This window comes from Oncorhynchus keta, unplaced genomic scaffold (genome assembly GCF_023373465.1).
Source record: "Oncorhynchus keta strain PuntledgeMale-10-30-2019 unplaced genomic scaffold, Oket_V2 Un_scaffold_14044_pilon_pilon, whole genome shotgun sequence".
NCBI classification, from domain to species: domain Eukaryota; kingdom Metazoa; phylum Chordata; class Actinopteri; order Salmoniformes; family Salmonidae; genus Oncorhynchus; species Oncorhynchus keta.
The window spans coordinates 300,477-328,215 of record NW_026290781.1 but is presented as its reverse complement, the minus strand read 5'-3'; the positions used below and the strand labels follow the sequence as shown (position 1 = coordinate 328,215).

Genomic DNA, 27,739 nt, shown 5'->3' with positions numbered 1-27,739 from the left:
GACCCAGTATAATGATAGGCCTCACATAGTGGACTGGAGAGAGAGAGAGAGAGGGAGGTTAGAGGTCACTCTGTCTTTAGTAGGACCCAGTATAATGATAGGCCTCACATAGTGGACTGGAGAGAGAGAGAGAGGTTAGAGGTCACTTTGTCTTTAGTAGGACCCAGTATAATGATAGGCCTCACATAGTGGACTGGAGAGAGAGAGAGAGAGAGAGAGAGAGAGAGAGAGAGAGAGAGAGAGAGAGAGAGAGAGAGACGTTAGAGGTCACTCTGTCTTTAGTAGGACCCAGTATAATGATAGGCCTCACATAGTGGACTGGAGAGAGAGAGAGAGAGAGAGAGAGAGAGAGAGAGAGAGAGAGAGAGAGAGAGAGAGAGAGAGAGAGAGAGAGAGAGGGGGAGGTTAGAGGTCACTCTGTCTTTAGTAGGACCCAGTATAATGATAGGCCTCACATAGTGGACTGGAGAGAGAGAGAAATACAGTTATAGATTTTCTTAATCAGGGACCCAGGGCCTTACTCCCAGGCAAACCCAGGGCCTTCCTCCCAGGGACTTCCTCCCAGGGCCTTCCTCCCAGGGCCTTCCTCCCAGGGCCTTCCTCCCAGGGACTTCCTCCCAGGGACTTCCTCCCAGGGACCCAGGGCCTTACTCCCAGGCAAACCAAGGGACTTCCTCCCAGGCAAACCCAGGGCCTTCCTCCCAGGGCCTTCCCCCAGGGCCTTCCTTCCAGGGACCCAGGGACTTCCTCCCAGGGCCTTCCTCCCAGGGACCCAGGGCCTTCCTCCCAGGGCCTTCCTCCCAGGGCCTTACTCCCAGGGACCCAGGGACTTCCCCCAGGGCCTTACTCCCAGGGACCCAGGGCCTTCCTCCCAGGGACTTCCTCCCAGGGCCTTCCTCCCAGGGCCTTACTCCCAGGGCCTTACTCCCAGGGCCTTACTCCCAGGGACCCAGGGCCTTACTCCAAGGGACTTCCTCCCAGGGCATTACTCCAAGGGACTTCCTCCCAGGGCATTACTCCAAGGGACTTCCTCCCAGGGCATTACTCCAAGGGACTTCCTCCCAGGGCATTACTCCAAGGGACTTCCTCCCAGGGCATTACTCCAAGGGACTTCCTCCCAGGGCATTACTCCAAGGGACCCAGGGCATTACTCCAAGGGACTTCCTCCCAGGGCATTACTCCAAGGGACTTCCTCCCAGGGCATTACTCCAAGGGACTTCCTCCCAGGGCATTACTCCAAGGGACTTCCTCCCAGGGCATTACTCCAAGGGACTTCCTCCCAGGGCATTACTCCAAGGGACTTCCTCCCAGGGCATTACTCCAAGGGACTTCCTCCCAGGGCATTACTCCAAGGGACTTCCTCCCAGGGCATTACTCCAAGGGACTTCCTCCCAGGGCATTACTCCAAGGGACTTCCTCCCAGGGCATTACTCCCAGGGACCCAGGGCCTTACTCCAAGGGACTTCCTCCCAGGGCATTACTCCAAGGGACTTCCTCCCAGGGCATTACTCCAAGGGACTTCCTCCCAGGGCATTACTCCAAGGGACTTCCTCCCAGGGCATTACTCCAAGGGACTTCCTCCCAGGGCATTACTCCAAGGGACTTCCTCCCAGGGCATTACTCCCAGGGACCCAGGGCCTTACTCCAAGGGACCCAGGGCCTTACTCCAAGGGACCCAGGGCCTTACTCCCAGGGCCTTACTCCCAGGGACCCAGGGCCTTACTCCCAGGGACTTACTCCCAGGGACCCAGGGCCTTACTCCCAGGGACCCAGGGCCTTACTCCCAGGGACCCAGGGCATTACTCCCAGGGACTTCCTCCCAGGGCATTACTCCCAGGGACCCAGGGCATTACTCCCAGGGACCCAGGAACATGAGATGTGTCGCGCTGCATGAAGCAAATGGTGGTCACAGCAGATACTGACTGTTTTTTTAAAGGTATTTTTTAATTTTTATTTAACCTTTATTTTACGAGGCAAGTTAGTAAAGAACAAATTCTTATTTTCAATGACGGCCTAGCAACAGTGGGTTAACTGCCTGTTCAGTGGCAGAACGACAGAGTTTTACCTTGTCAGCTCAGGGATTCGATCTCGAAACCTTTCGGTTACTGGCCCAATACTCTAACCACTGGGCTACCTGCTGGTTACTGGCCTAACACTCTAACCACTAGGCTACCTGCTGGTTATTGGTCCAACGCTCTAACCACTAGGCTACCTGCTGGTTATTGGCCCAACACTCTAACCACTAGGCTACCTGCTGGTTACTGGCCCAACACTCTAACCACTAGGCTACCTGCTGGTTACTGGCCCAACACTCTAACCACTAGACTACCTGCTGGTTATTGGCCCAATGCTCTAACCACTAGGCTACCTGCTGGTTACTGGCCCAACACTCTAACCACTAGGCTACCTGCTGGTTACTGGCCCAACACTCTAACCACTAGACTACCTGCTGGTTATTGGCCCAATGCTCTAACCACTAGGCTACCTGCTGGTTACTGGCCCAACACTCTAACCACTAGGCTACCTGCTGGTTACTGGCCCAACACTCTAACCACTAGGCTACCTGCTGGTTACTGGCCCAACACTCTAACCACTATGCTACCTGCTGGTAACAGGCCCAACACTCTAACCACTAGGCTACCTGCTGGTAACAGGCCCAACACTCTAACCACTAGGCTACCTGCTGGTAACAGGCCCAACGCTCTAACCACTAGGCTACCTGCTGGTAACAGGCCCAACGCTCTAACCACTAGGCTACCTGCTGGTTATTGGCCCAACACTCTAACCACTAGGCTACCTGCTGGTTACTGGCCCAACACTCTAACCACTAGGCTACCTGCTGGTTATTGGCCCAACACTCTAACCACTAGGCTACCTGCTGGTAACAGGCCCAACACTCTAACCACTAGGCTACCTGCTGGTTATTGGCCCAACACTCTAACCACTAGGCTACCTGCTGGTAACAGGCCCAACACTCTAACCACTAGGCTACCTGCTGGTTACTGGCCCAACACTCTAACCACTAGGCTACCTGCTGGTTACTGGCCCAACACTCTAACCACTAGGCTACCTGCTGGTTACTGGCCCAACACTCTAACCACTAGGCTACCTGCTGGTTACTGGCCCAACACTCTAACCACTAGGCTACCTGCTGGTTACTGGCCCAACACTCTAACCACTAGGCTACCTGCTGGTTATTGGCCCAACACTCTAACCACTAGGCTACCTGCTGGTTACTGGCCCAACACTCTAACTACTAGGCTACCTGCTGGTTATTGGCCCAACACTCTAACCACTAGGCTACCTGCTGGTAACAGGCCCAACACTCTAACCACTAGGCTACCTGCTGGTAACAGGCCCAACACTCTAACCACTAGGCTACCTGCTGGTTACTGGCCCAACACTCTAACCACTAGGCTACCTGCTGGTTACTGGTCCAACGCTCTAACCACTAGGCTACCTGCTGGTTATTGGCCCAACACTCTAACCACTAGGCTACCTGCTGGTTATTGGCCCAACACTCTAACCACTAGGCTACCTGCTGGTTATTGGCCCAACACTCTAACCACTAGGCTACCTGCTGGTTACTGGCCCAACACTCTAACCACTAGGCTACCTGCTGGTTATTGGCCCAACACTCTAACCACTAGGCTACCTGCTGGTAACAGGCCCACCACTCTAACCACTAGGCTACCTGCTGGTAACAGGCCCAACACTCTAACCACTAGGCTACCTGCTGGTTATTGGCCCAACCCTCTAACAACTAGGCTACCTGCTGGTTACTGGCCCAACACTCTAACCACTAGGCTACCTGCTGGTTATTGGTCCAACACTCTAACCACTAGGCTACCTGCTGGTTATTGGCCCAACACTCTAACCACTAGGCTTCCTGCTGGTTACTGGCCCAACACTCTAACCACTAGGCTACCTGCTGGTTATTGGCCCAACACTCTAACCACTAGGCTACCTGCTGGTTATTGGCCCAACACTCTAACCACTAGGCTACCTGCTGGTTATTGGCCCAACACTCTAACCACTAGGCTACCTGCTGGTTACTGGCCCAACACTCTAACCACTAGGCTACCTGCTGGTTATTGGCCCAACACTCTAACCACTAGGCTACCTGCTGGTTACTGGCCCAACACTCTAACCACTAGGCTACCTGCTGGTTATTGGCCCAACACTCTAACCACTAGGCTACCTGATGGTTACTGGCCCAACGCTCTAACCACTAGGCTACCTGCTGGTTACTGGTCCAACGCTTTAACCACTAGGCTACCTGCTGGTTATTGGCCCAACACTCTAACCACTAGGCTACCTGCTGGTAACAGGCCCAACACTCTAACCATTAGGCTACCTGCTGGTTACTGGCCCAACACTCTAACCACTAGGCTACCTGCTGGTTATTGGCCCAACACTCTAACAACTAGACTACCTGCTGGTTATTGGCCCAACACTCTAACCACTAGGCTACCTGCTGGTTACTGGCCCAACACTCTAACCACTAGGCTACCTGCTGGTTATTGGCCCAACACTCTAACCACTAGGCTACCTGCTGGTTATTGGCCCAACACTCTAACCACTAGGCTACCTGCTGGTTATTGGCCCAACACTCTAACCACTAGACTACCTGCTGGTTACTGGCCCAACGCTCTAACCACTAGGCTACCTGCTGGTTATTGGACCAACGCTCTAACCACTAGACTACCTGCTGGTAACAGGCCCAACGCTCTAACCACTAGGCTACCTGCTGGTTATTGGCCCAACGCTCTAACCACTAGGCTACCTGCTGGTTATTGGCCCAACACTCTAACCACTAGGCTACCTGCTGGTTATTGGTCCAACACTCTAACCACTAGGCTACCTGCTGGTTATTGGCCCAACACTCTAACCACTAGACTACCTGCTGGTTACTGGCCCAACGCTCTAACCACTAGGCTACCTGCTGGTTATTGGCCCAACGCTCTAACCACTAGACTACCTGCTGGTAACAGGCCCAACGCTCTAACCACTAGGCTACCTGCTGGTTATTGGCCCAACGCTCTAACCACTAGGCTACCTGCTGGTTATTGGCCCAACACTCTAACCACTAGGCTACCTGCTGGTTATTGGTCCAACACTCTAACCACTAGGCTACCTGCTGGTTATTGGCCCAACACTCTAACCACTAGGCTACCTGCTGGTTACTGGCCCAACACTCTAACCACTAGGCTACCTGCTGGTAACAGGCCCAACACTCTAACCACTAGGCTACCTGCTGGTAACAGGCCCAACACTCTAACCACTAGGCTACCTGCTGGTTATTGGCCCAACACTCTAACCACTAGGCTACCTGCTGGTTACTGGCCCAACGCTCTAACCACTAGGCTACCTGCTGGTTATTGGTCCAACACTCTAACCACTAGGCTACCTGCTGGTTATTGGCCCAACACTCTAACCACTAGGCTTCCTGCTGGTTACTGGCCCAACACTCTAACCACTAGGCTACCTGCTGGTTATTGGCCCAACACTCTAACCACTAGGCTTCCTGCTGGTTACTGGCCCAACACTCTAACCACTGGGCTACCTGCTGGTTATTGGCCCAACACTCTAACCACTAGGCTACCTGCTGGTAACAGGCCCAACACTCTAACCACTAGGCTACCTGCTGGTAACAGGCCCAACACTCTAACCACTAGGCTACCTGCTGGTTATTGGCCCAACACTCTAACCACTAGGCTACCTGCTGGTTACTGGCCCAACACTCTAACCACTAGGCTACCTGCTGGTTACTGGCCCAACACTCTAACCACTAGGCTACCTGCTGGTTACTGGCCCAACACTCTAACCACTAGGCTACCTGCTGGTTACTGGCCCAACACTCTAACCACTAGGCTACCTGCTGGTTATTGGCCCAACACTCTAACCACTAGGCTACCTGCTGGTTACTGGCCCAACACTCTAACTACTAGGCTACCTGCTGGTTATTGGCCCAACACTCTAACCACTAGGCTACCTGCTGGTAACAGGCCCAACACTCTAACCACTAGGCTACCTGCTGGTAACAGGCCCAACACTCTAACCACTAGGCTACCTGCTGGTTACTGGCCCAACACTCTAACCAATAGGCTACCTGCTGGTTACTGGTCCAACGCTCTAACCACTAGGCTACCTGCTGGTTATTGGCCCAACACTCTAACCACTAGGCTACCTGCTGGTTATTGGCCCAACACTCTAACCACTAGGCTACCTGCTGGTTATTGGCCCAACACTCTAACCACTAGGCTACCTGCTGGTTACTGGCCCAACACTCTAACCACTAGGCTACCTGCTGGTTATTGGCCCAACACTCTAACCACTAGGCTACCTGCTGGTAACAGGCCCAACACTCTAACCACTAGGCTACCTGCTGGTAACAGGCCCAACACTCTAACCACTAGGCTACCTGCTGGTTATTGGCCCAACACTCTAACAACTAGGCTACCTGCTGGTTACTGGCCCAACACTCTAACCACTAGGCTACCTGCTGGTTATTGGTCCAACACTCTAACCACTAGGCTACCTGCTGGTTATTGGCCCAACACTCTAACCACTAGGCTTCCTGCTGGTTACTGGCCCAACACTCTAACCACTAGGCTACCTGCTGGTTATTGGCCCAACACTCTAACCACTAGGCTACCTGCTGGTTATTGGCCCAACACTCTAACCACTAGGCTACCTGCTGGTTATTGGCCCAACACTCTAACCACTAGGCTACCTGCTGGTTACTGGCCCAACACTCTAACCACTAGGCTACCTGCTGGTTATTGGCCCAACACTCTAACCACTAGGCTACCTGCTGGTTACTGGCCCAACACTCTAACCACTAGGCTACCTGCTGGTTATTGGCCCAACACTCTAACCACTAGGCTACCTGATGGTTACTGGCCCAACGCTCTAACCACTAGGCTACCTGCTGGTTACTGGTCCAACGCTTTAACCACTAGGCTACCTGCTGGTTATTGGCCCAACACTCTAACCACTAGGCTACCTGCTGGTAACAGGCCCAACACTCTAACCATTAGGCTACCTGCTGGTTACTGGCCCAACACTCTAACCACTAGGCTACCTGCTGGTTATTGGCCCAACACTCTAACAACTAGACTACCTGCTGGTTATTGGCCCAACACTCTAACCACTAGGCTACCTGCTGGTTACTGGCCCAACACTCTAACCACTAGGCTACCTGCTGGTTATTGGCCCAACACTCTAACCACTAGGCTACCTGCTGGTTATTGGCCCAACACTCTAACCACTAGGCTACCTGCTGGTTATTGGCCCAACACTCTAACCACTAGACTACCTGCTGGTTACTGGCCCAACGCTCTAACCACTAGGCTACCTGCTGGTTATTGGACCAACGCTCTAACCACTAGACTACCTGCTGGTAACAGGCCCAACGCTCTAACCACTAGGCTACCTGCTGGTTATTGGCCCAACGCTCTAACCACTAGGCTACCTGCTGGTTATTGGCCCAACACTCTAACCACTAGGCTACCTGCTGGTTATTGGTCCAACACTCTAACCACTAGGCTACCTGCTGGTTATTGGCCCAACACTCTAACCACTAGACTACCTGCTGGTTACTGGCCCAACGCTCTAACCACTAGGCTACCTGCTGGTTATTGGCCCAACGCTCTAACCACTAGACTACCTGCTGGTAACAGGCCCAACGCTCTAACCACTAGGCTACCTGCTGGTTATTGGCCCAACGCTCTAACCACTAGGCTACCTGCTGGTTATTGGCCCAACACTCTAACCACTAGGCTACCTGCTGGTTATTGGTCCAACACTCTAACCACTAGGCTACCTGCTGGTTATTGGCCCAACACTCTAACCACTAGGCTACCTGCTGGTTACTGGCCCAACACTCTAACCACTAGGCTACCTGCTGGTAACAGGCCCAACACTCTAACCACTAGGCTACCTGCTGGTAACAGGCCCAACACTCTAACCACTAGGCTACCTGCTGGTTATTGGCCCAACACTCTAACCACTAGGCTACCTGCTGGTTACTGGCCCAACGCTCTAACCACTAGGCTACCTGCTGGTTATTGGTCCAACACTCTAACCACTAGGCTACCTGCTGGTTATTGGCCCAACACTCTAACCACTAGGCTTCCTGCTGGTTACTGGCCCAACACTCTAACCACTAGGCTACCTGCTGGTTATTGGCCCAACACTCTAACCACTAGGCTTCCTGCTGGTTACTGGCCCAACACTCTAACCACTGGGCTACCTGCTGGTTATTGGCCCAACACTCTAACCACTAGGCTACCTGCTGGTAACAGGCCCAACACTCTAACCACTAGGCTACCTGCTGGTAACAGGCCCAACACTCTAACCACTAGGCTACCTGCTGGTTATTGGCCCAACACTCTAACCACTAGGCTACCTGCTGGTTACTGGCCCAACACTCTAACCACTAGGCTACCTGCTGGTTACTGGCCCAACACTCTAACCACTAGGCTACCTGCTGGTTACTGGCCCAACACTCTAACCACTAGGCTACCTGCTGGTTATTGGTCCAACACTCTAACCACTAGGCTACCTGCTGGTTACTGGCCCAACACTCTAACTACTAGGCTACCTGCTGGTTATTGGCCCAACACTCTAACCACTAGGCTACCTGCTGGTTATTGGCCCAACACTCTAACCACTAGGCTACCTGCCGCCCCATCTGTGTATCTGTGGCCAACAGATGCATATCTGTATTCCCAGTCATGTGAAATGCATAGATTAGGGCCTAATTAATTTATTTCAATTCACTGATTTCTTGATAAGAAATGGAACTTTGTCAACTCATTAACATTGTTGCATGTTGTGTTTCTATTTTCTGTTGTTGCTAGTGATATTCATTCAAACATTTAAGTACATACAAATGTTTTTTTCACTTAAAATAATTAAATATGTATATTTTCACAGAGTCATGCAGTACCTCAGTGGATCCCTAGGGGGAGACAGAGACTTCCTACAGTACCTCAGTGGATCCCTAGGGGGGAGCAGAGACTTCCTACAGTACCTCAGTGGATCCCTAGGGGGAGCAGAGACTCCCTACAGTACCACAGTGGATCCCTAGGGGGAGACAGAGACTCCCTACAGTACCTCAGTGGATCCCTAGGGGGAGACAGAGACTTCCTACAGTACCTCAGTGGATCCCTAGGGGGGCAGAGACTACCTACAGTACCTCAGTGGATCCCTAGGGGGGGCAGAGACTCCCTACAGTACCTCAGGGGATCCCTAGGGGGGGGCAGAGACTCCCTACAGTACCTCAGTGGATCCCTAGGGGGGCAGAGACTCCCTACAGTACCTCAGGGGATCCCTAGGGGGGCAGAGACTCCCTACAGTACCTCAGTGGATCCCTAGGGGGGGCAGAGACTCCCTACAGTACCACAGTGGATCCCTAGGGGGGCAGAGACTCCCTACAGTACCTCAGTGGATCCCTAGGGGGGCAGAGACTCCCTACAGTACCTCAGTGGATCCCTAGGGGGGCAGAGACTCCCTACAGTACCTCAGTGGATCCCTAGGGGGGCAGAGACTCCCTACAGTACCTCAGGGGATCCCTAGGGGGGGGCAGAGACTCCCTACAGTACCTCAGTGGATCCCTAGGGGGGCAGAGACTCCCTACAGTACCACAGTGGATCCCTAGGGGGGGGCAGAGACTCCCTACAGTACCTCAGTGGATCCCTAGGGGGGGGCAGAGACTCCCTACAGTACCTCAGTGGATCCCTAGGGGGGCAGAGACTCCCTACAGTACCTCAGTGGATCCCTAGGGAGACAGAGACTTCCTACAGTACCACAGCAGATCCCTATGGGGGCAGAGACTCCCTACAGTACCTCAGTGGATCCCTAGGGGGGCAGAGACTCCCTACAGTACCTCAGGGATCCCTAGGGGGCAGAGACTCCTACAGTACCTCAGAGGATACCTAGGGGGCAGAGACTCCCTACAGTACCTCAGGGGATCCCTAGGGGGGCAGAGACTCCCTACAGTACCACAGCAGATCCCTAGGGAGACAGAGACTTCCTACAGTACCACAGCAGATCCCTAGGGGGGGCAGAGACTCCCTACAGTACCTCAGTGGATCCCTAGGGAGACAAAGCCTTCCTACAGTCCCACACTGGATCCCTAGGGGGGCAGAGTCTCCCTACAGTACCTCAGTGGATCCCTAGGGAGACAGAGACTTCCTACAGTACCACAGCAGATCCCTAGGGGGCAGAGACTCCCTACAGTACCTCAGTGGATCCCTAGGGGGGCAGAGACTCCCTACAGTACCTCAGTGGATCCCTAGGAGACAGAGACTTCCTACAGTACCACAGCAGATCCCTAGGGGGCAGAGACTCCCTACAGTACCTCAGAGGATCCCTAGGGGGAGCAGAGACTCCCTACAGTACCTCAGTGGATCCCTAGGGAGACAGAGACTTCCTACAGTACCTCAGTGGATCCCTAGGGAGACAGAGACTTCCTACAGTACCACAGCAGATCCCTAGGGGGGGCAGAGACTTCCTACAGTACCTCAGTGGATCCCTAGGGGGGGGCAGAGACTCCCTACAGTACCTCAGTGGATCCCTAGGGAGACAGAGACTTCCTACAGTACCACAGCAGATCCCTAGGGGGAGACAGAGACTACCTACAGTACCTCAGTGGATCCCTAGGGGGGGAGCAGAGACTCCCTACAGTACCTCAGAGGATCCCTAGGGGGCAGAGACTCCCTACAGTACCTCAGAGGATCCCTAGGGAGACAGAGACTTCCTACAGTACCACAGCAGATCCCTAGGGGGGCAGAGACTCCCTACAGTACCTCAGTGGATCCCTAGGGGGGGCAGAGACTCCCTACAGTACCTCAGTGGATCCCTAGGGGGGGCAGAGACTCCCTACAGTACCTCAGTGGATCCCTAGGGGGGCAGAGACTCCCTACAGTACCTCAGTGGATCCCTAGGGGGGGCAGAGACTCCCTACAGTACCTCAGTGGATCCCTAGGGGGGCAGAGACTCCCTACAGTACCTCAGTGGATCCCTAGGGGGGGCAGAGACTCCCTACAGTACCTCAGTGGATCCCTAGGGAGACAGAGACTTCCTACAGTACCACAGCAGATCCCTAGGGGGAGCAGAGACTCCCTACAGTACCTCAGAGGATCCCTAGGGGGGCAGAGACTCCCTACAGTACCTCGGCGGATCCCTAGGGGGACAGAGACTCCCTACAGTACCACAGAGGATCCCTAGGGCGGCAGAGACTTCCTACAGTACCACAGCAGATCCCTAGGGGGGCAGAGACTCCCTACAGTACAACAGCAGATCCCTAGGGGGGCAGAGACTCCCTACAGTACCTCAGTGGATCCCTAGAGGGGCAGAGACTCCCTACAGTACCTCAGTGGATCCCTAGGGGGGCAGAGACTCCCTACAGTACATCAGGGGATCCCTAGGGGGGCAGAGACTACCTACAGTACCTCAGTGGATCCCTAGGGGGACAGAGACTCCCTACAGTACCTCAGAGGATCCCTAGGGGGGGGCAGAGACTCCCTACAGTACCTCAGTGGATCCCTAGGGGGGCAGAGACTCCCTACAGTACCTCAGTGGATCCCTAGGGGGGCAGAGACTCCCTACAGTACCTCAGTGGATCCCTAGGGAGACAGAGACTTCCTACAGTACCACAGCAGATCCCTATGGGGGGGCAGAGACTCCCTACAGTACCTCAGTGGATCCCTAGGGGGGGGCAGAGACTCCCTACAGTACCTCAGGGGATCCCTAGGGGGGGGCAGAGACTCCCTACAGTACCTCAGTGGATCCCTAGGGGGGCAGAGACTCCCTACAGTACCTCAGTGGATCCCTAGGGGGGGGCAGAGACTCCCTACAGTACCTCAGTGGATCCCTAGGGGGGCAGAGACTCCCTACAGTACCTCAGAGGATACCTAGGGGGGCAGAGACTCCCTACAGTACCTCAGGGGATCCCTAGGGGGGGCAGAGACTCCCTACAGTACCACAGCAGATCCCTAGGGAGACAGAGACTTCCTACAGTACCACAGCAGATCCCTAGGGGGGGCAGAGACTCCCTACAGTACCTCAGTGGATCCCTAGGGAGACAGAGACTTCCTACAGTACCTCAGTGGATCCCTAGGGGGGCAGAGACTCCCTACAGTACCTCAGTGGATCCCTAGGGAGACAGAGACTTCCTACAGTACCACAGCAGATCCCTAGGGGGGCAGAGACTCCCTACAGTACCTCAGTGGATCCCTAGGGGGGGGCAGAGACTCCCTACAGTACCTCAGTGGATCCCTAGGGAGACAGAGACTTCCTACAGTACCACAGCAGATCCCTAGGGGGGCAGAGACTCCCTACAGTACCTCAGAGGATCCCTAGGGGGGAGCAGAGACTCCCTACAGTACCTCAGTGGATCCCTAGGGAGACAGAGACTTCCTACAGTACCTCAGTGGATCCCTAGGGAGACAGAGACTTCCTACAGTACCACAGCAGATCCCTAGGGGGGGCAGAGACTTCCTACAGTACCTCAGTGGATCCCTAGGGGGGGGCAGAGACTCCCTACAGTACCTCAGTGGATCCCTAGGGAGACAGAGACTTCCTACAGTACCACAGCAGATCCCTAGGGGGGGGAGACAGAGACTACCTACAGTACCTCAGTGGATCCCTAGGGGGAGACAGAGACTACCTACAGTACCTCAGTGGATACCTAGGGGGGGCAGAGACTCCCTACAGTACCTCAGTGGATACCTAGGGGGGGCAGAGACTCCCTACAGTACCTCAGAGGATCCCTAGGGAGACAGAGACTTCCTACAGTACCACAGCAGATCCCTAGGGGGGCAGAGACTCCCTACAGTACCTCAGTGGATCCCTAGGGGGGGCAGAGACTCCCTACAGTACCTCAGAGGATCCCTAGGGAGACAGAGACTTCCTACAGTACCTCAGTGGATCCCTAGGGAGACAGAGACTTCCTACAGTACCTCAGTGGATCCCTAGGGAGACAGAGACTTCCTACAGTACCTCAGAGGATCCCTAGGGAGACAGAGACTTCCTACAGTACCACAGCAGATCCCTAGGGGGGCAGAGACTCCCTACAGTACCTCAGAGGATCCCTAGGGAGACAGAGACTTCCTACAGTACCCCAGAGGATCCCTAGGGAGACAGAGACTTCCTACAGTACCTCAGAGTATCCCTAGGGAGACAGAGACTTCCTACAGTACCACAGCAGATCCCTAGGGAGACAGAGACTCCCTACAGTACCTCAGAGGATCCCTAGGGAGACAGAGACTTCCTACAGTACCACAGCAGATCCCTAGGGGGGCAGAGACTCCCTACAGTACCTCAGTGGATCCCTAGGGGGGGCAGAGACTCCCTACAGTACCTCAGTGGATCCCTAGGGGGGGCAGAGACTCCCTACAGTACCTCAGTGGATCCCTAGGGGGGCAGAGACTCCCTACAGTACCTCAGTGGATCCCTAGGGGGCAGAGACTCCCTACAGTACCTCAGTGGATCCCTAGGGGGGCAGAGACTCCCTACAGTACCTCAGTGGATCCCTAGGGGGGGCAGAGACTCCCTACAGTACCTCAGTGGATCCCTAGGGAGACAGAGACTTCCTACAGTACCACAGCAGATCCCTAGGGGGGCAGAGACTCCCTACAGTACCTCAGAGGATACCTAGGGGGGGCAGAGACTCCCTACAGTACCTCAGAGGATCCCTAGGGGGGGCAGAGACTCCCTACAGTACCTCAGAGGATCCCTAGGGGGGGCAGAGACTCCCTACAGTACCTCAGAGGATCCCTAGGGGGGCAGAGACTCCCTACAGTACCTCGGCGGATCCCTAGGGGGACAGAGACTCCCTACAGTACCACAGAGGATCCCTAGGGCGGCAGAGACTTCCTACAGTACCACAGCAGATCCCTAGGGGGGCAGAGACTCCCTACAGTACAACAGCAGATCCCTAGGGGGGCAGAGACTCCCTACAGTACCTCAGTGGATCCCTAGAGGGGCAGAGACTCCCTACAGTACCTCAGTGGATCCCTAGGGGGGCAGAGACTCCCTACAGTACCTCAGGGGATCCCTAGGGGGGCAGAGACTACCTACAGTACCTCAGTGGATCCCTAGGGGGGCAGAGACTCCCTACAGTACCTCAGGGGATCCCTAGGGGGGCAGAGACTACCTACAGTACCTCAGTGGATCCCTAGGGGAGCAGAGACTCCCTACAGTACCTCAGGGGATCCCTAGGGGGACAGAGGCTCCCTACAGTACCTCAGTTGATCCCTATGGGAGCAGAGACTCCCTACAGTACCTCAGGGGATCCCTAGGGGGACAGAGGCTCCCTACAGTACCTCAGTTGATCCCTATGGGAGCAGAGACTCCCTACAGTACCTCAGGGGATCCCTAGGGGGGCAGAGACTTCCTACAGTACCTCAGTGGATCCCTAGGGGGACAGAGACTCCCTACATTACCACAGAGGATCCCTAGGGGAGCAGAGACTCCCTACAGTACCACAGAGGATCCCTAGGGGAGCAGAGACTCCCTACAGTACCACAGAGGATCCCTGGGGGAGCAGAGACTCCCTACAGTACCTCAGTGGATCCCTAGAGGGGCAGAGACTCCCTACAGTGCCTCAGTGGATCCCTAGGGGGGCAGAGACTCCCTACAGTACCTCAGGGGATCCCTAGGGGAGCAGAGACTTCCTACAGTACCTCAGTGGATCCCTAGGGGGGCAGAGACTTCCTACAGTACCTCAGTGGATCCCTAGGGGAGCAGAGACTTCCTACAGTACCTCAGAGGATCCCTAGGGGAGCAGAGACTCCCTACAGTACCTCAGTGGATCCCTAGGGGAGCAGAGACTCCCTACAGTACCTCAGAGGATCCCTAGGGGGGCAGAGACTACCTACAGTACCTCAGAGGATCCCTAGGGGGCCGCATACCCCCAATTGAATAGCTCAGAGTTATAGCATCACTGGTTGTGTCAGACTGCCATCTTGTGGCCGGAGTGGGATACACACCCTCCACTTCAGTTCTACTGGCTGAAACTACCACCATTTCAGACAAATAAAATAATCTGAGGTCACAGGTCAGACCTACCTTCTATCTGTGTAACAGTTTCATAGCTCTGAACAAAGCTGCTGCGGTCCTTATTCTTCATACGAGACCACTCCTTCCTCTCCACCCTGCATAGAGAGACATAGGGCTACATTAACATGGCACTACATACTGCGTCATTAGAGACCACTCACAGAAACACACAGGAGGGGGTTAACTGTATTAACTTAGGTGTTAGGTGTGGTCCCCCTCAGTGTTAGGTCTGGTCCCCCTCAGCGTAAGGTGTGGTCCCCCTCAGTGTTAGGTCTGGTTCCCCTCAGCGTTAGGTGTGGTCCCCTCAGTGTTAGGTGTGGTCCCCCTCAGCGTTAGGTGTCGTCCCCCTCAGTGTTAGGTGTGGTCCCCCTCAGTGTTAGGTGTGGTCCCCCTCAGTGTTAGGTGTGGTCCCCCTCAGCGTTAGGTGTGGTCCCCCCTCAGTGTTAGGTCTGGTCCCCCTCAGCGTTAGGTCTGGTCCCCCAGCGTTAGGTGTGGTCCCCCTCAGCGTTAGGTGTGGTCCCCCTCAGCGTTAGGTGTCGTCCCCCCCAGTGTTAGGTGTGGTCCCCCTCAGTGTTAGGTGTGGTCCCCCTCAGTGTTAGGTGTGGTCCCCCTCAGCGTTAGGTCTGGTCCCCCTCAGTGTTAGGTGTGGTCCCCCTCAGTGTTAGGTGTGGTCCCCCTCAGTGTTAGGTCTGGTCCCCCTCAGTGTTAGGTGTGGTCCCCCTCAGTGTTAGGTGTGGTCCCCCTCAGCGTTAGGTGTGGTCCCCCTCAGTGTTAGGTCTGGTCCCCCTCAGCGTTAGGTCTGGTCCCCCAGCGTTAGGTGTGGTCCCCCTCAGTGTTAGGTGTGGTCCCCCTCAGTGTTAGGTGTGGTCCCCCTCAGTGTTAGGTCTGGTCCCCCTCAGCGTTAGGTGTGGTCCCCTCAGTGTTAGGTGTGGTCCCCCTCAGTGTTAGGTCTGGTCCCCCTCAGCGTTAAGTGTGGTCCCCCTCAGTGTTAGGTGTGGTCCCCCCAGTGTTAGGTGTCCTCCCCTCAGTGTTAGGTGTGGTCCCCCTCAGCGTTAGGTGTCCCCCTCAGCGTTAGGTGTGGTCTCCCTCAGCGTTAGGTGTGGTCCCTTCAGCGTTAGGTGTCACCCCCCCCAGTGTTAGGTTTGGTCCCCCTCAGTGTTAGGTGTGGTCCCCCTCAGTGTTAGGTCTGGTCCCCTCAGCGTTAGGTGTGGTCCCCCTCAGCGTTAGGTGTGGTCCCCCTCAGTGTTAGGTCTGGTCCCCTCAGCGTTAGGTGTGGTCCCCCTCAGTGTTAGGTCTGGTCCCCTCAGTGTTAGGTCTGGTCCCCCTCAGCGTTAGGTGTGGTCCCCCTCAGCGTTAGGTGTGGTCCCCCTCAGCGTTAGGTTTGGTCCCCCTCAGTGTTAGGTGTGGTCCCCCTCAGTGTTAGGTTTGGTCCCCCTCAGCGTTAGGTGTGGTCCCCTCAGTGTTAGGTCTGGTCCCCTCAGCGTTAGGTGTGGTCCCCCTCAGCGTTAGGTGTGGTCCCCTCAGCGTTAGGTGTGGTCCCCCTCAGCGTTAGGTGTGGTCCCCCTCAGCGTTAGGTGTCGTCCCCCTCAGCGTTAGGTGTGGTCCCCCTCAGTGTTAGGTGTGGTCCCCCTCAGTGTTAGGTCTGGTCCCCTCAGTGTTAAGTGTGGTCCCCCTCAGCATCAGGTGCGTTACCCGCGTTAGGTGTGTTACCTACCTGTGTTTGCTGGGTATATACCCTAGTTCCTCCAGTTGTCCCTGTTGTCCCAGTCTCCTAGCAGTCCACCACTCTTCATCACTACAGTCAGTCACATGGAGCACCTCCCCGAAGTTAAAGCCCAATGCCTGGCTCAACAGCCCACAGTCTGCTGTTTTATCATAGTCAAACAGGGCCCTGCATAGAGAGGACATAGAGCTACATTAGTATGTCAGGGAGACATTAGCATGACATAGGGCTACATTATCATGACACTACTTTACCTGACATAGAAGGTCCTGTTGGCTCGGAGGGTCCCAGAGCTCATGCTACTGTTCATCATCTGTTCTCTCAGGTCGTGGATCTTAGCCTCAAACCTGCTGTATTCTACACACACACACACACACACACACACACACACACACACACACACACACACACACACACACACACACACACACACACACACACACACACACACACACACACACACACACACACACACACACACAAATTGATGAATGGACTGCTGAATGTATATTTTTCTCTTGCTTTATTTGTTCTGTTCCATATTTATGTCTCTCTGATAAGCAGGAAGGGGCTGAACATAGACCATATTAATATATGTAGCCTTACAAATAAGGTTCATGAAATCAATGACTAGGTTGGTCCTGGTCAGTCCCTGGATGGGAGACCAGATGCTGCTGGAAGAGTTGTTGGAGGGCCAGTAGGAGGCACTCTTTCCTCTGGTCTAAGCAGGGTTGGTCCTGGTCAGTCCCTGGATGGGAGACCAGATTCTGCTGGAAGTGGTGTTGGAGGTCCAGTAGGAGGCACTCTTTCCTCAGGTCTAAACAGGGTTGGTCCTGGTCAGTCCCTGGATGGGAGACCAGATGCTGCTGGAAGTGGTGTTGGAGGTGCAGTAGGAGGCACTCTTTCCTCTGGTCTAAACAGGGTTGGTCCTGGTCAGTCCCTGGATGGGAGACCAGATGCTGCTGGAAGTGGTGTTGGAGGGCCAGTAGGAAGCACTCTTTCCTCTGGTCTAAACAGGGTTGGTCCTGGTCAGTCTGTGATATTATTACCCTCAGGTCTGTAGTGGTCTGTAGTGGTCCTGGTCAGTCTGTGATATTATTACCCTCAGGTCTGTAGTGGTCTGTAGAGGTCTGTGATATTATTACCCTCAGGTCTGTAGTGGTCTGTAGTGGTCTGTAGTGGTCTGTGATATTATTACCCACAGGTCTGTAGTGGTCTGTGATATTATTACCCTCAGGTCTGTAGTGGGCTGTAGTGGTCTGTAGTGGTCTGTGATATTCTTACCCTCAGGTCTGTAGTGGGCTGTAGTGGTCTGTAGTGGTCTGTGATATTCTTACCCTCAGGTCTGTAGTGGTCTGTAGTGGTCTGTAATATTATTACCCTCAGGTCTGTAGTGGTCTGTAGTGGTCTGTGATATTATTACCCTCAGGTCTGTAGTGGTCTGTAGTGGTCTGTAGTGGTCTGTAATATTCTTACCCTCAGGTCTGTGGTGGTCTGTGATTTTCTTACACTCAGGTCTGTAGTGGTCTGTAGTGGTCTGTGATATTCTTACCCTCAGGTCTGTAGTGGTCTGTAATAGTCTTACCCTCAGGTCTGTAGTGGTCTGTGATATTCTTACCCTCAGGTCTGTAGTGGTCTGTAGTGGTCTGTGATATTCTTACCCTCAGGTCTGTAGTGGTCTGTAGTGGTCTGTAATATTCTTACCCTCAGGTCTGTAGTGGTCTGTAGTGGTCTGTAGTGGTCTGTGATATTCTTACCCTCAGGTCTGTAGTGGTCTGTAATATTCTTACCCTCAGGTCTGTAGTGGTCTGTAGTGGTCTGTAATATTCTTACCCTCAGGTCTGTACTGAGCGATGATAGTTACAGTCTGTCCAGCATTCTTCAGAGCTGCTGCAGCCTGTTCATGAGTCGCATGTCTGAGATCCACACCGTTCACCTGCAGAGGAGTTATAACCATTACATTACATAATATTACATTATGACATAACACTACACAACACCTAGCATTACATAACACTACATAACACTATGTGACACTACATTACACTATGTAACACTACACAGCACTATGTACCACTACATAACATTACATAACACTATATAACACTACATAACACTATATAACACTACATAACACTATATAGCATTACATAACACAATACTGTACTGTAACATTACACTAAATAAGACTACATATATGCTATGTAACACTTGCATAGCAAGACTTACATAACATAACACAACATAAGATTACATAAGACTACATGGGGCGGCAGGGTAGCCTAGTGGTTAGAGCGTTGGTCTAGTAACCGAAAGGTTGCAAGTTCGAATCCCCGAGCTGACAAGGTACAAATCTGTCGTTCTGCCCCTGAACAGGCAGTTAACCCACTGTTCCTAGGCCGTCATTGAAAATAAGAATTTGTTCTTAACTGACTTGCCTGGTTAAATAAAGGTAAAATTAAAAATTAAATCTCACCCCGTGGGGTCAAAATAGTCAAATAACTATGTAACACTATGTAACATAACATTACATAACACTAAATAAGACTACATAACATTACATAACACTAAATAAGACTACATATGTAATGTACTATGTACTATGTAACACTACATGACATTACATAACACTTTGTAACACTACATAACATAACACTACAAAAACATCATTTAACACTATGTTACATAACATTTACATTTAAGTCATTTAGCAGACATTACATCACATAACACTATGTAACACTACATAACACTATGTAACATTAAATAACACTACAAAACATTACATAACACTATGTAACACTACATAACATTATGTAACACTACATAACACTACATAACACTATGTAACACTACATAACACTACATAACACTATGTAACACTACATAACATTACATAACACTATGTAACACTACATAACATTACATAACACTACATAACATTACATAACACTATGCAACACTACATAACACTACATAACATTACATAACACTACATAACACTACATAACATTACATAACACTATGTAACACTACATAACATTACATAACACTACATAACACTACATAACATTACATAACACTATGTAACACTACATAACACTACATAACATTACATAACACTACGTAACACTACATAACATTACATAACATTACATAACACTAAATAAGACTACATAACATTACATAATACTATGTAACACTACATAACATTACATAACACTATGTAACACTACATAACATTACATAACACTATGTAACACTACATAACATTACATAACACTATGTAACACTACATAACATTACATAACATTACATAACACTACATAACACTACATAACATTACATAACACTATGTAACACTACATAACATTACATAACATTACATAACACTACATAACACTACATAACATTACATAACACTATGTAACACTACATAACATTACATAACATTACATAACACTAAATAAGACTACATAACATTACATAATACTATGTAACACTACAAAACATTACATAACACTATGTAACACTACATAACATTACATAATAGTATGTAACACTACATAATACTACATAACATTACATAACACTACAAAACACTACATAACATTACATAACACTATGTAACACTACATAACACTACATAACATTACATAACATTACATAACACTATGCAACACTACATAACACTACATAACATTACATAACACTACATAACACTACATAACATTACATAACACTATGTAACACTACATAACACTACATAACATTACATAACACTATGTAACACTACATAACACTACATAACATTACATAACACTATGTAACACTACATAACACTACATAACATTACATAACACTATGCAACACTACATAACACTACATAACATTACATAACACTACATAACACTACATAACATTACATAACACTATGTAACACTACATAACATTACATAACACTATGTAACACTACATAACATTACATAACACTTTGTAACACTACATAACATTACATAACACTATGTAACACTACATAACACTACATAACATTACATAACACTATGCAACACTACATAACACTACATAACACTATGTAACACTACATAACACTACATAACACTTTGTAACACTACATAACATTACATAACACTATGTAACACTACATAACACTACATAACATTACATAACACTTTGTAACACTACATAACATTACATAACACTATGCAACACTACATAACACTACATAACACTACGTAACACTACATAACATTACATAACACTTTGTAACACTACATAACATTACATAACACTATGTAACACTACATAACACTACATAACATTACATAACACTATGCAACACTACATAACACTACATAACATTACATAACACTACATAACACTACATAACATTACATAACACTATGCAACACTACATAACACTACATAACATTACATAACACTATGCAACACTACATAACACTACATAACACTACATAACACTACATAACACTACATAACACTACATAACACTACATAACACTACATAACACTACATAACACTACATAACACTACATAACATTACATAACACTACTCACGCTGATGATTTGGTCTCCCTTGCGTAGCTCTCCTGAGAGATCAGCCGGTCCTCCAGCCAGGATGAAGGAGATAAAGATTCCCTCTCCGTCTTCTCCCCCAACGATGTTAAACCCCAGACCAGTCAACCCTCTGTGGATACACACCCGCCTGGCCTCTCTACTGGGAGGCCACACACAGACATTATAATACACTGTATCACCCTAACCCTCTCTACTACAGATCTACTGTAACACTCAGCCTGGTCTCTCTACTACAGATCTACTGTAACACTCAGCCTGGTCTCAGCAGCCTGGTCTCTCTACTACAGATCTACTGTAACACTCAGCCTGGTCTCAGCAGCCTGGTCTCTCTACTACAGATCTACTGTAACACTCAGCCTGGTCTCTCTACTACAGATCTACTGTAACACTCAGCCTGGTCTCTCTACTACAGATCTACTGTAACACTCAGCCTGGTCTCTCTACTACAGATCTACTGTAACACTCAGCCTGGTCTCTCTACTACAGATCTACTGTAACACTCAGCCTGGTCTCTCTACTACAGATCTACTGTAACACTCAGCCTGGTCTCTCTACTACATATCTACTGTAACACTCAGCCTGGTCTCTCTACTACAGATCTACTGTAACACTCAGCCTGGTCACTACTACATATCTACTGTAACACTCAGCCTGGTCTCTCTACTACAGATCTACTGTAACACTCAGTCTGGTCTCTCTACTACAAATCTACTGTAACACTCAGCCTGGTCTCTCTACTACAGATCTACTGTAACACTCAGCCTGGTCTCTCTACTACATATCTACTGTAACACTCAGTCTGGTCTCTCTACTACAGATCTACTGTAACACTCAGCCTGGTCTCTCTACTACAGATCTACTGTAACACTCAGCCTGGTCTCTCTACTACATATCTACTGTAACACTCAGCCTGGTCTCTCTACTACATATCTACTGTAACACTCAGCCTGGTCTCTCTACTACAGATCTACTGTAACACTCAGCCTGGTCTCTCTACTACAGATCTACTGTAACACTCAGCCTGGTCTCTCTACTACATATCTACTGTAACACTCAGCCTGGTCTCTCTACTACATATCTACTGTAACACTCAGCCTGGTCTCTCTACTACATATCTACTGTAACACTCAGCCTGGTCTCTCTACTACAGATCTACTGTAACACTCAGCCTGGTCTCTCTACTACATATCTACTGTAACACTCAGCCTGGTCTCTCTACTACAGATCTACTGTAACACTCAGCCTGGTCTCTTTACTACATATCTACTGTAACACTCAGCCTGGTCTCTCTACTACATATCTACTGTAACACTCAGCCTGGTCTCTTTACTACATATCTACTGTAACACTCAGCCTGGTCTCTCTACTACATATCTACTGTAACACTCAGCCTGGTCTCTCTACTACAGATCTACTGTAACACTCAGCCTGGTCTCTCTACTACAGATCTACTGTAACACTCAGCCTGGTCTCTACTACAGATCTACTGTAACACTCAGCCTGGTCTCTCTACTACAGATCTACTGTAACACTCAGCCTGGTCTCTCTACTACAGATCTACTGTAACACTCAGCCTGGTCTCTCTACTACATATCTACTGTAACACTCTACTGTAACACTCAGCCTGGTCTCTCTACTACATATCTACTGTAACACTCAGCCTGGTCTCTCTACTACATATCTACTGTAACACTCAGCCTGGTCTCTCTACTACAGATCTACTGTAACACTCAGCCTGGTCTCTCTACTACATATCTACTGTAACACTCAGCCTGGTCTCTCTACTACAGATCTACTGTAACACTCAGCCTGGTCTCTCTACTACAGATCTACTGCAACACTCAGCCTGGTCTCTCTACTACAGATATAATCTACTGTAACACTCAGCCTGGTCTCTCTACTACATATCTACTGTAACACTCAGCCTGGTCTCTCTACTACAGATCTACTGTAACGCTCAGTCTGGTCTCTCTACTACAGATCTACTGTAACACTCAGCCTGGTCTCTCTACTACAGATCTACTGTAACACTCAGCCTGGTCTCTCTACTACATATCTACTGTAACGCTCAGTCTGGTCTCTCTACTACAGATCTACTGTAACACTCAGCCTGGTCTCTCTACTACATATCTACTGTAACACTCAGCCTGGTCTCTCTACTACAGATCTACTGTAACACTCAGCCTGGTCTCTCTACTACAGATCTACTGTAACACTCAGCCTGGTCTCTCTACTACATATCTACTGTAACACTCAGCCTGGTCTCTCTACTACAGATCTACTGTAACACTCAGCCTGGTCTCTCTACTACAGATCTACTGTAACACTCAGCCTGGTCTCTCTACTACAGATCTACTGTAACACTCAGCCTGGTCTCTCTACTACAGATCTACTGTAACACTCAGCCTGGTCTCTCTACTACAGATCTACTGTAACGCTCAGTCTGGTCTCTCTACTACAGATCTACTGTAACACTCAGCCTGGTCTCTCTACTACATATCTACTGTAACACTCAGCCTGGTCTCTCTACTACAGATCTACTGTAACACTCAGCCTGGTCTCTCTACTACAGATCTACTGTAACACTCAGCCTGGTCTCTCTACTACAGATCTACTGTAACACTCAGCCTGGTCTCTCTACTACAGATCTACTGTAACGCTCAGTCTGGTCTCTCTACTACAGATCTACTGTAACACTCAGCCTGGTCTCTCTCCTACATATCTACTGTAACACTCAGCCTGGTCTCTCTACTACAGATCTACTGTAACACTCAGCCTGGTCTCTCTACTACAGATCTACTGTAACACTCAGCCTGGTCTCTCTACTACAGATCTACTGTAACACTCAGCCTGGTCTCTCTACTACATATCTACTGTAACACTCAGCCTGGTCACTCTACTACAGATCTACTGTAACACTCAGCCCGGTCTCTCTACTACATATCTACTGTAACACTCAGCCTGGTCTCTCTACTACAGATCTACTGTAACACTCAGCCTGGTCTCTCTACTACATATCTACTGTAACACTCAGCCTGGTCTCTCTACTACAGATCTACTGTAACACTCAGCCTGGTCTCTCTACTACATATCTACTGTAACACTCAGCCTGGTCTCTCTACTACATATCTACTGTAATACTCAGCCTGGTCTCTCTACTACAGATATAATCTACTGTAACACTCAGCCTGGTCTCTCTACTACAGATCTACTGTAACACTCAGCCTGGTCTCTCTACTACATATCTACTGTAACACTCAGCCTGGTCTCTCTACTACAGATCTACTGTAACACTCAGCCTGGTCTCTCTACTACATATCTACTGTAACACTCAGCCTGGTCTCTCTACTACATATCTACTGTAACACTCAGCCTGGTCTCTCTACTACAGATCTACTGTAACACTCAGCCTGGTCTCTCTACTACATATCTACTGTAACACTCAGCCTGGTCTCTCTACTACATATCTACTGTAACGCTCAGCCTGGTCTCTCTACTACATATCTACTGCAACACTCAGCCTGGTCTCTCTACTACAGATCTACTGTAACACTCAGCCTGGTCTCTATACTACAGATCTACTGTAACACTCAGCCTGGTCTCTCTACTACATATCTACTGTAACACTCAGCCTGGTCTCTCTACTACAGATCTACTGTAACACTCAGCCTGGTCTCTCTACTACAGATATAATCTACTGTAACACTCAGCCTGGTCACTCTACTACATATCTACTGCAACACTCAGCCTGGTCTCTCTACTACAGATCTACTATAACGCTCAGTCTGGTCTCTCTACTACAGATCTACTGTAACACTCAGCCTGGTCTCTCTACTACATATCTACTGTAACACTCAGCCTGGTCTCTCTACTACAGATCTACTGTAACACTCAGCCTGGTCTCTCTACTACAGATCTACTGTAACACTCAGCCTGGTCTCTCTACTACATATCTACTGTAACACTCAGCCTGGTCTCTCTACTACAGATCTACTGTAACACTCAGTCTGGTCACTCTACTACAGATATAATCTACTGAAACACTCAGCCTGGTCTCTCTACTACAGATATAATATACTGTAACACTCAGCCTGGTCACTACTACAGATCTACTGTAACACTCAGCCTGGTCTCTCTACTACAGATATAATCTACTGTAACACTCAGCCTGGTCTCTCTACTACATATCTACTGTAACACTCAGCCTGGTCTCTCTACTACATATCTACTGTAACACTCAGCCTGGTCTCTCTACTACAGATCTACTGTAACACTCAGCCTGGTCTCTCTACTACATATCTACTGTAACACTCAGCCTGGTCTCTCTACTACAGATCTACTGTAACACTCAGCCTGGTCTCTCTACTACATATCTACTGTAACACTCAGCCTGGTCTCTCTACTACAGATCTACTGTAACGCTCAGCCTGGTCTCTCTACTACAGATCTACTGTAACACTCAGCCTGGTCTCTCTACTACAGATATAATCTACTGTAACACTCAGCCTGGTCTCTCTACTACAGATCTACTGTAACACTCAGCCTGGTCTCTCTACTACATATCTACTGTAACACTCAGCCTGGTCTCTCTACTACAGATCTACTGTAACACTCAGCCTGGTCTCTCTACTACAGATCTACTGTAACACTCAGCCTGGTCTCTCTACTACATATCTACTGTAACACTCAGCCTGGTCTCTCTACTACATATCTACTGTAACACTCAGCCTGGTCTCTCTACTACAGATCTACTGTAACACTCAGCCTGGTCTCTCTACTACATATCTACTGCAACACTCAGCCTGGTCTCTCTACTACAGATTTCCTGTAACACTCAGCCTGGTCTCTCTACTACATATCTACTGTAACACTCAGCCTGGTCTCTCTACTACAGATCTACTGTAACACTCAGCCTGGTCTCTCTACTACAGATCTACTGTAACACTCAGCCTGGTCTCTCTACTACATATCTACTGTAACACTCAGCCTGGTCTCTCTACTACATATCTACTGTAACACTCAGCCTGGTCTCTCTACTACAGATCTACTGTAACACTCAGTCTGGTCACTCTACTACAGATATAATCTACTGAAACACTCAGCCTGGTCTCTCTACTACAGATATAATATACTGTAACACTCAGCCTGGTCACTACTACAGATCTACTGTAACACTCAGCCTGGTCTCTCTACTACAGATATAATCTACTGTAACACTCAGCCTGGTCTCTCTACTACATATCTACTGTAACACTCAGCCTGGTCTCTCTACTACATATCTACTGTAACACTCAGCCTGGTCTCTCTACTACAGATCTACTGTAACACTCAGCCTGGTCTCTCTACTACATATCTACTGTAACACTCAGCCTGGTCTCTCTACTACAGATCTACTGTAACACTCAGCCTGGTCTCTCTACTACATATCTACTGTAACACTCAGCCTGGTCTCTCTACTACAGATCTACTGTAACACTCAGCCTGGTCTCTCTACTACAGATCTACTGTAACACTCAGCCTGGTCTCTCTACTACAGATCTACTGTAACACTCAGCCTGGTCTCTCTACTACAGATCTACTGTAACACTCAGCCTGGTCTCTCTACTACATATCTACTGTAACACTCAGCCTGGTCTCTCTACTACAGATCTACTGTAACACTCAGCCTGGTCTCTCTACTACAGATCTACTGTAACACTCAGCCTGGTCTCTCTACTACAGATCTACTGTAACACTCAGCCTGGTCTCTCTACTACATATCTACTGTAACACTCAGCCTGGTCTCTCTACTACAGATCTACTGTAACACTCAGCCTGGTCTCTCTACTACATATCTACTGTAACACTCAGCCTGGTCTCTCTACTACATATCTACTGTAACACTCAGCCTGGTCTCTCTACTACAGATCTACTGTAACACTCAGCCTGGTCTCTCTACTACAGATCTACTGTAACACTCAGCCTGGTCTCTCTACTACAGATCTACTGTAACACTCAGCCTGGTCTCTCTACTACAGATCTACTGTAACACTCAGCCTGGTCTCTCTACTACAGATCTACTGTAACACTCAGCCTGGTCTCTCTACTACATATCTACTGTAACACTCAGCCTGGTCTCTCTACTACATATCTACTGTAACACTCAGCCTGGTCTCTCTACTACATATCTACTGTAACACTCAGCCTGGTCTCTCTACTACAGATCTACTGTAACACTCAGCCTGGTCTCTCTACTACATATCTACTGTAACACTCAGCCTGGTCTCTCTACTACAGATCTACTGTAACACTCAGCCTGGTCTCTCTACTACAGATCTACTGCA

The 27,739-nt window shown here is 49.8% G+C and overlaps 1 protein-coding gene across 20 annotated transcripts in view; it reads right to left on the bottom strand.

Moving 5' to 3' along the window:
• Positions 1–27,739, bottom strand: part of LOC118382146 (disks large homolog 4-like) — a 161,767-nt gene that overhangs the window by 8,628 nt on the left and 125,400 nt on the right. For 11 of the 20 annotated variants that reach the window (XM_052513768.1, XM_052513770.1, XM_052513771.1 and 8 more), the window contains 5 exons: positions 21,396–21,555; positions 18,629–18,731; positions 17,050–17,152; positions 16,787–16,963; positions 15,082–15,167 (listed from right to left, as the gene is read on the bottom strand). In XM_052513768.1, the coding sequence (XP_052369728.1) occupies positions 15,082–15,167; positions 16,787–16,963; positions 17,050–17,152; positions 18,629–18,731; positions 21,396–21,555 (629 nt within the window). The remainder of the gene's footprint in view (positions 1–15,081; positions 15,168–16,786; positions 16,964–17,049; positions 17,153–18,628; positions 18,732–21,395; positions 21,556–27,739) is intronic. The other 9 variants (XM_052513769.1, XM_052513784.1, XM_052513782.1 and 6 more) reach the window with 1 other exon arrangement.